At 35.5% G+C, this 13125-nt stretch overlaps 1 protein-coding gene across 1 annotated transcript; it reads left to right on the forward strand.

Annotated features, from left to right (window-relative positions):
* Nucleotides 1-4991: 4991 nt before the first annotated feature.
* Nucleotides 4992-12875, forward strand: LOC132564844 (uncharacterized). The gene is made up of 6 exons (XM_060229466.1): nt 4992-5134; nt 7132-8456; nt 9037-9109; nt 9296-9646; nt 9890-10426; nt 10954-12875. The coding sequence occupies exons 2-6, from the start codon at nt 7143-7145 to the stop codon at nt 11433-11435; spliced, it is 2757 nt and encodes a 918-aa protein (XP_060085449.1). The 5' UTR covers nt 4992-5134; nt 7132-7142; the 3' UTR covers nt 11436-12875.
* Nucleotides 12876-13125: the final 250 nt, after the last annotated feature.

Here is a 13125-nt window from a genome sequence, read left to right on the forward strand (position 1 = left end):
GCAAATTTGATATATGAAATAACAGATAACAATATAATATTGTTGACTGCGGTGCAGAGCAGCCTTTCGAAATGGCATGACAGGTGTCTTCGATGTAGCAGAAAACGTTTACTCTTCCTGAACACCTGATTCTATTCTCGTACTAAATATTTCTTTACTTCATATTTTGACCTAGTTTTATTGAATTTGAATTATGATCATGTTTACATGTTGGTATTGTTTTAATTTAATGTATTTTATTCAGTGCACACATGGCGATGAAGCAATGAATCTACAAAAAAGGAGGGTTCAAAAATAAGTAGTAAGTACTTATTTCAATTCGTCTCCTTATTCTTAATTTAGGAAGAAGGAAGCATTGCCCATACAAGAATCGAACTCGATAATCCCGACATTTCTAGACTGCCAACTGAGCCAAAGGAGCATGCTCCGTCAGTTTAGTGAGAGACTTTGTTTTCTTAACACTATGTACAGGCCGTTCCCAACCCCTCCTTTAATAAAGGGTAGGTATAAAGAACTGCAATTACAGTGAATTAATTGAATTGCAATGTATTTGTTGTACTGTGAAAAGCACACATCGTGAATTTGGAGATTAATTTGTTTAATTTGGATAAATTCAATGACAACGCCCTCTGAGGCAGGAAACCACCCGCGAAATAGAAGGGGCGACAAATCCTGGCGACTCTTGAGATACAAAACACGAATTTCCGGAAATGGTAGATGAGCCATGCGAATGACTGGTCCGTTTTCTGTTTTATATTACAATATGGCAAGTGTTAAATGATGTGGTTTTCAATGCTGGACGCTCACCATTTATATTCCAACTGTCGGATAAGGGTTTGCGTAAATAGATTTGAACAATATGGAAACTAAATGATGACGTTGCTCGGCGTTGCAGACTTGAACGTAACACAAATGGAAGATTTCGTAGATAAGCAGCGATGTTTTTGCTAGATTAATGATTTAAGACGAAAAATGACTTCTAGTATAAATCAATGTCGGTACATACCCCTCGTTTGAGTTACAAATAAAATGAATCCCAACGTTTTTTTTAAACAATGAAAGGAGAATTAATTTTTCTTATTTTTTATCCTTTTATCTGGCTACCGCAAAGTGAGTTGTTTGCTTGGAACAGAAAACGTTTAGGAAAGATCCAAGACCGGAAGATTCGGAAGGAGGAGAACCTTAATAATTAGTTACAATTGATACAATTATGAGATTGAAATGTCCAACTGCAGGAAATACGTAATTACATGTGTTATTCAATATTTTTGCAATTTAAAACGTACTGGTGATGTTTGTAGACATTTACCAATTACACGGACACGTATTTGGTATGTATCGTGCGTTATTTTGTTTACACCAACAGATATGGCGACTTCGGAGGCAAATTATGAGTGAAGTATTCGCGATTTCTAAAGTTATTAATCCCAGAGGTGACTTTTGAGTGAACTACACGCAATTTTGATACTGAAAACTTGATGTTAATTATTATTGACATCGTAGTTTTAGTTCATATTACATAATATATAGTGCCTTTACATCAGTGTACATGTAAACACGCACAGATTTTCACTTTAAGTGGGTTTACACCAGATTGGTAAGAAAAATAAAAAATTACTGTTATTTCGAGGTCCATTACAATGGCTGCTCTGTGACACTTCATTTATTCTTTTTTTATCAAGAAAGCACTACCCCACGATTTTTTAAGGTAAACTGAATCATATAAGATAGAGCGTCCCATTACTTAGTGTTGCACCTTCTGCGCAGCAAATTAACTTTAATTAATTTAAATTATTCCAATTTTGAAGTACACGTTTCTTGAGGGATCCTCTTCGCTGGACTCATAAGAGTTATTATTATAATTATAAATTTCACATCGTTTTTTTTATACATATTGTCCCCTCCTAGTTGTTGTACTGTAATTTGCTGTCTATTCCAGCAGTCCTCCCGTGAGTTTGTTTTTGAAGCTGTTTAGTGTGTTTGCAGTTACTATGTGATCAGGCAAACCGTTCTATACTGCTGTTATTCTTATGGAGAATGATATTTCCGTTTTGCGAATATTTTCAACGAGTTTGTCCTTTGCTGGTTCTTTCTGAGGTATCAGACCAAATCTTTATAACCTGTGTTGCCCCTCGTCTTATTTCCCTCTCACAGTATTGTACACCTGTAGGTAAAGATCCGCAGTTTCAACAGTCTTTCTAGATATGTCAGGTCTTCCATTCCAGGTAGTTGTTTTGTTGCCTTCCTTTGTACTCCTTCCTGCTGTTCCATATGATTCATTTGTAGAGTGAGATGAAAACGGTTGATTTTTTTATATACGGAAAAAGAGGAAGAAAACGAGTGCAGTCAAGCCAAGTTCGTTCATTCATTTTCTACCATAACCTGCGTATGTTATCTCACGGCCAGACTATTCATTAACAACCATATTCATTGTTTATTCATACGCATAATACATACGTGTATTATTGGTGACAGCCAAATCTATTGGACGAAGCATTGGCATTTGACCCAACCATGATCTGTGACCCCGAACTACTTTCGCCACGTGCGATTGTTTTCATCGTCTGCAACATGGCTGACAGTGACGATTTGTCACTCGGCGGTCAAGATCGGTGATGTGGTAAAACTGTGTAGAGGGGAAAAGGGAATTGTAATTGGTAAATGCAGTAATTTTGGTTTCCCAATCTTTGATATTAGGTTGGAGACGGGCAACGTGGTTTCGGAATAAAGATACAGGTTTTTCTGCATTCACATTTTCCCGCGAAGAAGCACTACTCTAATCCGCAAAGCCTCGTGTCTTTTCTAAATTTGAAAATTAACTAACTCTGGTAAAATAACGATGATAACCAACTGCCACTCGTTGTAGAACCTCTCTATCAATTGTACTATATGCTGATCATTCATTGATAATATCAAGCCGTGAGCGCATAACAATTTTCCCAAAAACAACCCCCAAAACACTTAAAAACTACCCCAAAACATTCGATGGAAATTTCGACAGCCACATGATAACATCTCCACCAAATCTGTCTACAGTGCACAAAACTATCATTGTCATGTAATAAATACTTGTTGCATCGTTTATTTTCGTCGAACTGATATGTAAAATTGGTTGGTTATTTCAAAAATAATGAGGGCGAACACCATATCCGGTTCCATCCATTTATTAGGTAAAAACCCTAAAGACCCTACAACATAACATACATAAAACACATAAATACGATCCCTTACAATACATTAAATATCTCACGTAATATACATTACAGATAATATCACAGTTGTAATTATCTCAAAAGAGAGTTCAATTGTTCCACCATGTACATGTATAATTACTGTACTTATATTATATAAATACAAATACTTAGTTCAACATAAAAAAAGGAATATAGCGACACACTATAGCTATGGTACGTTACACGTTATTTAATAATTCAATAGAATATTATGTAATTATAAACAATATGTAATGTGAAAACATACCCCAACAATGGGTTAAGGGTCCTAAAGTAACATAGGGCTCGATCGTAGGCAAATGAATGATATCATTGGATCGTAGATCTAGATGATTACTGTAATTAAAACAACGCATATATAAGTAATTACAAAGTACGGGTCATTGTATATTTCAAACCGACGGTAAGATCGGCAGTATTATAAGCGTATACAATAATAAATTTTGATAAATAAGTTTCTACATCATTACAAATGACGTTACACAAGATATATAATACAATAATTGATGTTTCAAAGCAATAGGTAAAATATGACTTACAATTTACGGGACAAATGTGTTCGTAAGCCGGACGGAGGTTTCACTCGTCCGTAGTAGTCAATGTCCCCTTTGTCCACTAAAAACCCGCCAAATACAGACAAAGACCAAAGAACGAAAACGAGACAATAACTGGACATATATAGACACACTACGTCACACGGGCAAACTGGACATATAGACGCAACATATATACATACATTTATAACGATTACAGACGGCGCGAAAATCCCAACGACGCGACGCTAGACAACAGCGGCCAAAATTACATAGAACTTAACCCTATTACAGATATATTATTACTTTATTTCAACAAAATGTGATTCTACCAAAGCCGGATGAGCAAATATATAGGAATATCAGCAATATGCAGAAAGTTTGTAGTTACTATATGTGCCCTAATATGTCGTACTTTTGGCACTCCAAAGCCAAAAATCTTAATATCAAACTTCAAATATCCTACTCGCCAAATTTACCAATCCCTTTAAATAGACTTTGGCGGTGCAAAAGGTTTTCTTCGATTAGTTTTAAAAAACGTTTATGTATATAGATATATCGTCTTGTATGTGTTGTTTGGCTATATAGTCGAGTAGTTTAGGGGGTGTTTTGGTGTAGCATTTAGATGTTTTGGGGGGTAATTTCGGGTGTTTTGGAGTAAATTGTTATCAAATAGTATTATTTACTGGGTGCTTACCCAGTCCCTGAATGGAGCCTTATATCGTGAATGAAAGGGACAGACATGCCGACACTTCAAAAAACATTATCCAGGTTTAGGTTATCGTCAAGGTCCATGGATCTCTTATGGTTGGCGTTTATTAAGTAAACAAATTACAATTACCGTTTAATTTTATTTTCAACATGCTATACACAGGAATGTGAAAGGACTTCATAATTCGTACTGATCAAATTTCAAGTCAGTCACGTCGCACAAATTTCTATCAAACAACGTAATGTGAGGCTGTTAATGCTATTTCGTCACCGTAACCATACCAGTCAAAGTCTTCTGTACCATAATCTTTGAAATATTGATGAAATAACTCTATTTTACTTTACACTTTATTTCGGTAATCATTTGATGTTGTTTGTCAAACAGAGTTTAAGGCCCTTGCGCATGTCAGTTTACGCCAGAATGTGGATTTAGGAAGTCCCGGAAGTTGGAAGTGTGGATTTTGTTGTTGCTATTTTAAGAATTGTCTGCTTGGAGGTTGAAGAGAAGAGTATCGGTATTGGTTAAACTATTACAACTTGTATCCAGTTCGATGACAAAAGTCACGTCCAGGTTTTGTAATATGGATAACTTACCTAACATAAGGAAGGCTATGCCTGAACGGTTCCAGATCCCATGAAACTGTAACAAGTTCAAAGGTTGGAAACATTTTCAATTGTTTAAAACGAAAGTAAAATAGAGGATCCCCCACCCACGGTGGAACATATATCTTGGTAGGAACGTATTAGCATGGATTACTGTAGAATTTTGGGAACACTACCAAATATGAAAGAAAGAGAAGTTTGGGGTATATTTGAGCCATGGAACAATGTTGGATACCCCTTTTGGTCATAACAGAGGGATAAGGTTAAAATATATGACATACATGTACATTCAAAATGTATATGAATAAAATATGACAATGTAGAAGTTATAATGATATTTCTATTTCTTGATGGTATGATTTGAAAACATGCTAAGTAAAAATATAGTTATCAGCTCTGTTTTGGAGAAAGTTTCTCTAATTGGGGAAATTTCCCCATGTTTTCAATATAATTTCTTTTTGAGGAGAAAACATACTTCTAGAGGAAATAGTACAACACCTTTCCGGTAGTAAAATTTATCTAGATTAATCCCTGATAAGAAAAGGTGCCCCTACATTTTTCTATAAATAGATATATTAATACAAAACCTGTTTGATCAATTATATGTTGATAAAGCAACCAGTGGAAAGGAATGCTTGTTATTAGTGCCATGATTAAAATTATATCTTTATTCTGATATTCTGGTCTACATACATGATGTACAATGTAATGTTAAAAGTGACAATGATTTGTATAACCAGTTATTTTTGCTTGGATGATATTTTGGTAACACTTCCTCTTATACCCTAACTCAACAGAAATGAACAGATAGTTTACCTTATATATCATGTGATTAGAATTTTCTTTTTTGCCTTTAAAATGAAGCCAGACACATAGATATCTCATCATCAAGAGGAAGTGCAATATTTTCTCTGTTTTGTTGAATATCCATGTGATGGCAAAAAAATTGATCCTCAAAGTAATGAAAATTGAAACATTATCCATAATGTAATTAATTTGTAATAGAAGACTATTGCGATACTGATGATACTGTCTCTAGCTGAATTGGCCATTGAACAAGTAAACTGGGGACTTTCAAGTGCAATGATTCATGAATGTTTTGCTTTGATCATTTCAAAAAAAAATTGTAAACAGTTTGGACATAATTCTGCATTATACCTCCCTGGTATGCGTCTAGCTGTTCATCCTCAATATTCCAAGAGTCATTATCATTTTGCTCTCTGCACCACTGGAGCATTTCACAGCAAAATTGAAGGCACAATCAAAGTAATTTGAAGAAAAAACTGACCAATCACAAACTGATACACTCCTTTTAAGGTAACAAAGTAGCAACATCCAACTTCAAAGCCAATACAATGTATCGTTATGCAACCTCAATCTTCCTATGATGTACATCGAATGATCAAACTAGTGTTCTTGTATTATATACAAGTTGTGCACCGAGAACCTTCAGTTTTGCCATGTAATGTTCCAGGGATTCAGAGAGCAATAGTGAGCATTAACCCTGGAGTATTGAGGATGTTAGCTGTGCTGTAATTTGTACACTATATGCATACAGTAATAAGATATTTGAAAATTGACAACAGAAGCAATAGTTACGAAAATCAGATGTCCTTTTATTTGATAAAAATTGTGAAATTTAATAATATCTTGTTTTAAATGAAAATTTAAAAAAACGAAAATGAAAAGTTTTACCCTGAAATGTAACAGACTTAACAGACATATTCAGGCTCTTGTTACAGATCACTGCTAAATGATGAATGTGTTTAACTTTATATGTGTGAAATAAAGATTTGTTTTAACGTGTGGGCACAATCAGAAGTTTGAAACTGGACATAATTACATATCATCCCTTTTATGACTACAAAGATGTCCGGATTATGATCCTTTGTAAATTTTGCACTTTCACATAAACTGCTCCACCATTTGTCAGTTGAGGATATTTATCTGTCAACACAACACTCAGTGAAAAAGCAATATAGTACATTTACAATAAAGTAAATTTTTTGTTTGGAATGTACGTCTTTTTCACTTCTTTTTTTTACACACAGTTTTTTAAAGCATGGCGAGCAAGCAGCCCGATGATAAAGGACCAAGGACCAATACGAATCAAGACAAGAATCACATTCCAAGGGGCACATTGGAAAATCCTATGTCACCATTTCAAAGGAGCAACATATCTAAAAACGGGCAAACAAGAGGTAGACATAATGATGAGTTGGAGTATGATGCTGTTATGGACTCGGGGCCAACAACACACTCTCAAGCATATGAGTTTCAGGATCAAATACCAAACCTTGTTGACGTGGTTGTCATATATTCCAATGAGGATTTTGATCTTGTGAAAACTAAATTTGTTCCATGGCTCACAGACTTGGCAAGGGAAGCTGAAGATATTCTTTCAGATCCAACAATACATTTGTATGATGATTATGATATTTTCCCACAAGTTAATGTCCACAGACAAACAGAGGAAGTGTCAGCAAAATGTATGAAGATATTGGTTTTTATCACTGATAATTTAATGAAGAATGAAAAGCTGAAACATCTGGTGGAAGAACTGATCGAACTGACAAAGTTTATGGATAAAGATGAAGCCAGAAATCACATTGCCAAAATATCTGGTTTAACCAGTAATCAGAAAATTGTAGAATATCTTTTTGATTGTATTCTACGTCAAAGGGGAAATGCTATTATCCCTGTTCAAACAAAAGCTGAAAAGATTGGATTTACAGGACTTAGGTCAATTCGCTCAATCCAGTTTTATGATTTAACAGAGAATCCTCGTTTTAAAGAATATGTAGCAACTGGTGTCATCAAGGCAGCTATAAAGGAGAGAAAATTACAAAAGAATGTTGTTGGTCATATGAAAAGGAGTCAAAATCGAGATATTAATGATTGTCCGAACAATTCTTCTAGAAAACAAGCACATGCTACTACAGTGCATAAGAACAGGAATCAGAATCAAGGTTCTGCTGCCAGGGTAATTTCAAACTCGGCTTCTGATAATCCTGTTGAAAATCAATTAAATAATGAAGCAATCCTCTCCACTGGGCCCTCCAATGACCGTATCACTGGACCCTCCACTGACCGTATCACTGGGCCCTCCCCTGACCGTATCACTGGGCCCTCCACTGACCGTACCTCTGGGCCATCCACTGACCGTACCACTGGGCCCTCCACTGACCGTATCACTGGGTCTTCCTCTGACCATATCACTGGAGCCTCCACAGACCGTATCACTGGGTCTTCCTCTGACCATATCACTGGAGCCTCCACTGACCGTATCACAGGGCCCTCTACTGACCATTTTACCAGGCCCTCCACCAGTTCTGATGTTCCTGCAAATCAGACAAATGGCATCCAGTCTGATGTGGTGAGTTGATTATGATATGGTCAAAATATGTGGATATTGTCGTGTAAAACATTTCTTTATTTCATCAACAGAGTAATTAAGGCTTCAAATTTGATCCCCTTTCTCTGGACAGTAAAGTTGAGTGTATGTGGTATACTTCAGTGTCATGTTTGACTAAAATTGATATGTCATTCAACTGTTAATCTTCCTGAGAATTTATAAAATTTAGAACACTAATTTTAAAATTCTTCAAAAAATGGAGTATACATGAGGTTGTAATGTAAATGCTTGTGTTTGTATATTTTCAAACTATTATCACTATGTTAAAGACAATATGGTGTGTGCGTGTGTGTTGGGGAGTGGGGATGGGATACTGTTGACCAAGGGGGAGGGAAGGGGGCAATTTATATCCTAAATCATTGCTCCCCCTTCATATTGGCTTTAACATGTTGGTTATGCATTTTTAATTTTCAACATTAAAATTTTGTTATTTGAAATTTGAAAAAGATAATTTGTATGAGTTGTCTTATTTTGTGTGCATACTTTTTTCTGATTATTAAGTTATTTTGTTTCACTTTTTACATGTATGTAATTTTTATAGCCACATCCAAGTGAAGTATGGAAGAAGGAGACAGAAGAAGTGAATACCGCTGTCATCAGTGAAGAGATTCCAGGTATTTAAGTTAGTGTTGAAAGTTATCAGAATAGCATATAACAGGTAATTCAGATATTTACATTTTCTTCAGATCGTCACCATGGACAAGTGTATCAGTATACATAATTATTTTATTTATCATGAAGTAATATGTTGAAATGAAAAAGTGTGGCAATTGATGTTTTTTCTTCTTGCCAAACAACAGCTGATGGTGCTACAGCTGCTTCATCCAATGAGAATACCATTCATGATGACAGTTTAGAGACAGACCGGGTCAAATCTGCTATGGACAAGAGTGAAGACGGGAAGATAATATCCTCAAAATTAAGTGAGTCCGAAGAATCCAAGTCAGAAAATGACTCAGCAGAGACTAGTCTTGACAACACAGGTTTAGTTAACGACTCAGGCGATGCAGCATTGAGGAGTACAGATTTAGACCCTTCAAAGGAGGAGAGCATGCTTAATGTAGATGCAGCAAATGTAGTGAGAGAATCTAGCATAAAGAAAGTGATGATGAAGGATACCACAGACAGCAAAAGGCTTCCTCAAATGGTTGGTAAGTCTGATTCTGCAGTACATGTAACTAAAGAACCCCTCCATACTTTTCACGGGGTATGTAATCCCTGAGGGAAGCTTGCACATGTATTCTGACTTACATTTTGACCTTTAACCTACATCAAAGAAAACGTTTGTCCGGGCACCATCTCCTACCCTAATTGCAACTTATCTTATCTCTTATTGATTCATATCTTGAAAATTAAAACATGGACACACCAATTCATGTGATGACTTTTTTCAGGGTCCTCTGCAACAGTGGATTTTAGTGGACAGACAAGTTCAGCAAAGACATGTCTGGGATGTATGGAGACAGGAAATACAACTACATCTGGTAGTACCCGAGGGTTATGGTCAGAACAGGTGTCTGGCCCCAAGGAATATTCCCAACCAACAGATCAGGGTTCTAAAGTTGTTCCATCCAATGAGAATATCAACCGAAAACCTCATGTAGAAATAGACGAGACAGAATCTGCCAAGGAAAATGAAGGCATTATGGCAATCTCCTCAAAATTAATTGAGTCTGGATATGGCTCTCTGTATGGACAGAATCAGTTGTTGCAAGCTGATGAACTCAAGCCAGAAAAGGATTCAGGGGAGACTAGTCTTGACCACACAGGTCTAGTGAACGACTTTGGTGATGCATCATTGCGGAGAACAAATCAAGACCTTTCAAATACAGCGAACATGCTAAATATGGAAAATGGTGGTGAAGAGACTCATCAAACAGATAATGAACACCATCCATGCTTCTCACAGGGTCAGGTTCCACTCCCTATAGGTAAGTGCATATTAGAAATCATTATGATACATATTTATCACATGGTTGCCACAATTATTCTGAGAAAAAAACCTGTAACCAAGGTAACTTGTAATTGTAAACAGGTTATATTTGCCATTACTCCTTCGTTATTCAACAGATTTTATTTCTTATGACATTATGAAGTACAGTTGGTAGAAATTAAACAAGGCGTCAACCGACTAAAAGTCAATGTCAGGGGTCAAGTTCAAATGTTTGTACCTTCATTCATTTTTAAATATAGAGACTGTACTCTACATTTTGACATTTTGACCTTTGACCTACATCAATGAAAAAATTCATCTCAGGGCGCTGTCTTCTACATTATTAGTCACTTGAACTGGAACTTAAGTCTTTTGGAAAATGGAAATGCATTCGTGGCACATATTTCAAATTCAGTGTTGTGGTTGGGTGTAATTTGTAAGGAGCCCTGACTTACATAACCTCATTCCATTATCAACCACCTCCAACATGTTCTCAACTTTTTCATTTGCTTTATAATTTGATAGAGGACCAATCATGGCAAGCAAAAGCTGAAGCTCAGTTAGAGCCATCCCTAGAATTAGAGAGTCTATGTGCCAGTGGCAATGAAATATTTTCCACGGAAATTTATAGAAGAACCTCTACACCTGCTCAAACAGTTGAAACACCGAACAAGGTAGTTAGCACTGAAACTGCTACTACTATCGTACACAACGAAAGTCTTACAGAGGCAGTTTACAGTGTAACCTCTTCTTCTGCTGAAACAGGAACAGTATACAATGAATACAGACATGCAGAATGGCAGATCAGAGTTGGAGGACAATGGTTGTCTGCTTTTGGACAGGAAACTTCTTTATTTGTGTCAAATTTCTTTCAAAACCGACAGTTTAACCTAAATGTGCTTCGAGGTTCACTGAAGACAAACCCTGTAGGTATGATGAGCCTGTGTCCTGTATTATCACAAATAGAAAGAATAGAAGATTATAGCCAGGATGGTGATATTGATTAATTCTTAAAAAACAAATTATTGACATGCAGCTTTACAGTAGTTTCAATTACCAAGAATAATGCCATTATAAGGACAGTGACTTACTAGGTATACTGTTAATCAAACATTGCTATGGAGAATCAGGACGAGTAGTTATGATTTCACCAGTGTTTCCAATCATTGATCATTATGTTGGGTTAATCACTTAAACTGATTAATTAACACAGCATCTATTTATCTAATAGTGATACAATCAAATACTTCTCATCCTTTTGTTTCCTTAACTATTGTTTTATATTCATATGATAATCGGTTTCTACAAATCTAACACTGTGTACAACTGTACAAACGGTATGCTGATCACAAAAGTGTCCGCTTGATATGAATAATAGTACCTGGTGATTAAGTCAGAAAAATAATTCTATACAACCATTCTTCACAAGGGAAATTGCACTGATTGTGGAACAAGCCAACCAGCCACAAAGTGTTTGGAGAAATGTATGATGTGCCTTATAACAAACAACTGAGTAGATTTTGATATATCCCATGCTCAATTCTTTTGTCTTTTTGAAGTTGTTTAACTAGAGAATTTTTCCATTTTCGTGGAAAAAACTTATTGTGGTCGACATGCTGTGACTTATCTCCAGTCTCCCACAATATCTGTTGGTAAATGGTGAAACGTAATCATCCATTGTGAACATCTCTTGGTGTTATACCACTAATACTAGTGTATAAAAACATAGGTATTGGCAGAAAAGTGTAAATGTTTGATTACCAGTTGTGCATTAATTCAGGCTGTCAACAGATTCCTACATTCTAATATTTTCCTTTCATTTGAAAGACCTCGTATATTTCCTACATTTTCCTATTTTTTGAAACATATTCCTATATTTTGTGGGAAATTTGTCGCCGATAAATGTAGATATTGTAAATATTTCTTTGATACTGCCTTTTTATTTTACAAGTTAGAGAACTCTTAAGCATCACCAGCCACCAGAAAATGATTCAGTGCATCTCTTCATCACCTGTATGGGCACCTTACAAGGCAGTACAACAGGATATTGGCCTTTTAGGTGCCCATTCAGATGATGATGATGATGATGATGTTCGATGTAGCAGCTCTCTGTCTGGATTGTGATGCTGTTGAAGTGAATGGTTACTTTAAGGTAGTTTTTTAATAATTGATTAATATACAAACAGTAAGTGAATGTAAGAATTGTTAGTATACATGCCTCTGAAGGAAACGATTTTCATTTGGAAAACTCCTATTTTGCCTTCAAACTAGCGAAAAACTCCTATATTTGTTGAAAAAATACCTATTCCTTTATTTCGCCTATATTTTTAGGAAGACTTGGTTGACAGCCTGTTAATTGCACGAGATGAAGATATTTTGATTAATGTAATCAGAGTGTGCAATTTTTTACTGAAGTTTTAAAATTTCGTTATACTGAATTTGCTTTTTACTAGATTATTTTGGTTTCCTTGATATATGTTATTGAAAAATATTAGAAACTAACAATTATAGGCATCAGTTATGTATATATATATGTGTGTGTGAATATTTTGTTAAACATGTCATTACAAGTATACAAACATGTCTGTGATAATCTGTTATATAATAAAATATACATGTATTCTGAAGAAACATTTTTGTGTACATCAAGAGTTTGTTATGACAGACGATAAATTGTTTATTTATTACGGCAGACAT

The sequence above is a fragment of the Ylistrum balloti genome, unplaced genomic scaffold (assembly GCF_031769215.1).
Source record: "Ylistrum balloti isolate Yb309-2 unplaced genomic scaffold, AGI_CSIRO_Ybal_v1 Utg372986, whole genome shotgun sequence".
Lineage (NCBI taxonomy): Eukaryota > Metazoa > Mollusca > Bivalvia > Pectinida > Pectinidae > Ylistrum > Ylistrum balloti.

What these genes read in the sequence shown, in the direction of transcription:
- LOC132564844 (XM_060229466.1), top strand. Translation starts at nt 7,143, where the DNA reads ATGGCGAGCAAGCAGCCCGATGATAAAGGACCAAGGACCAATACGAAT. An exon ending in CATCAGTGAAGAGATTCCAG is followed by an intron (nt 9,110 to 9,295) that starts GTATTTAAGTTA and finishes GCCAAACAACAG; the next exon opens with CTGATGGTGCTACAGCTGCT. An exon ending in AAGGCTTCCTCAAATGGTTG is followed by an intron (nt 9,647 to 9,889) that starts GTAAGTCTGATT and finishes GACTTTTTTCAG; the next exon opens with GGTCCTCTGCAACAGTGGAT.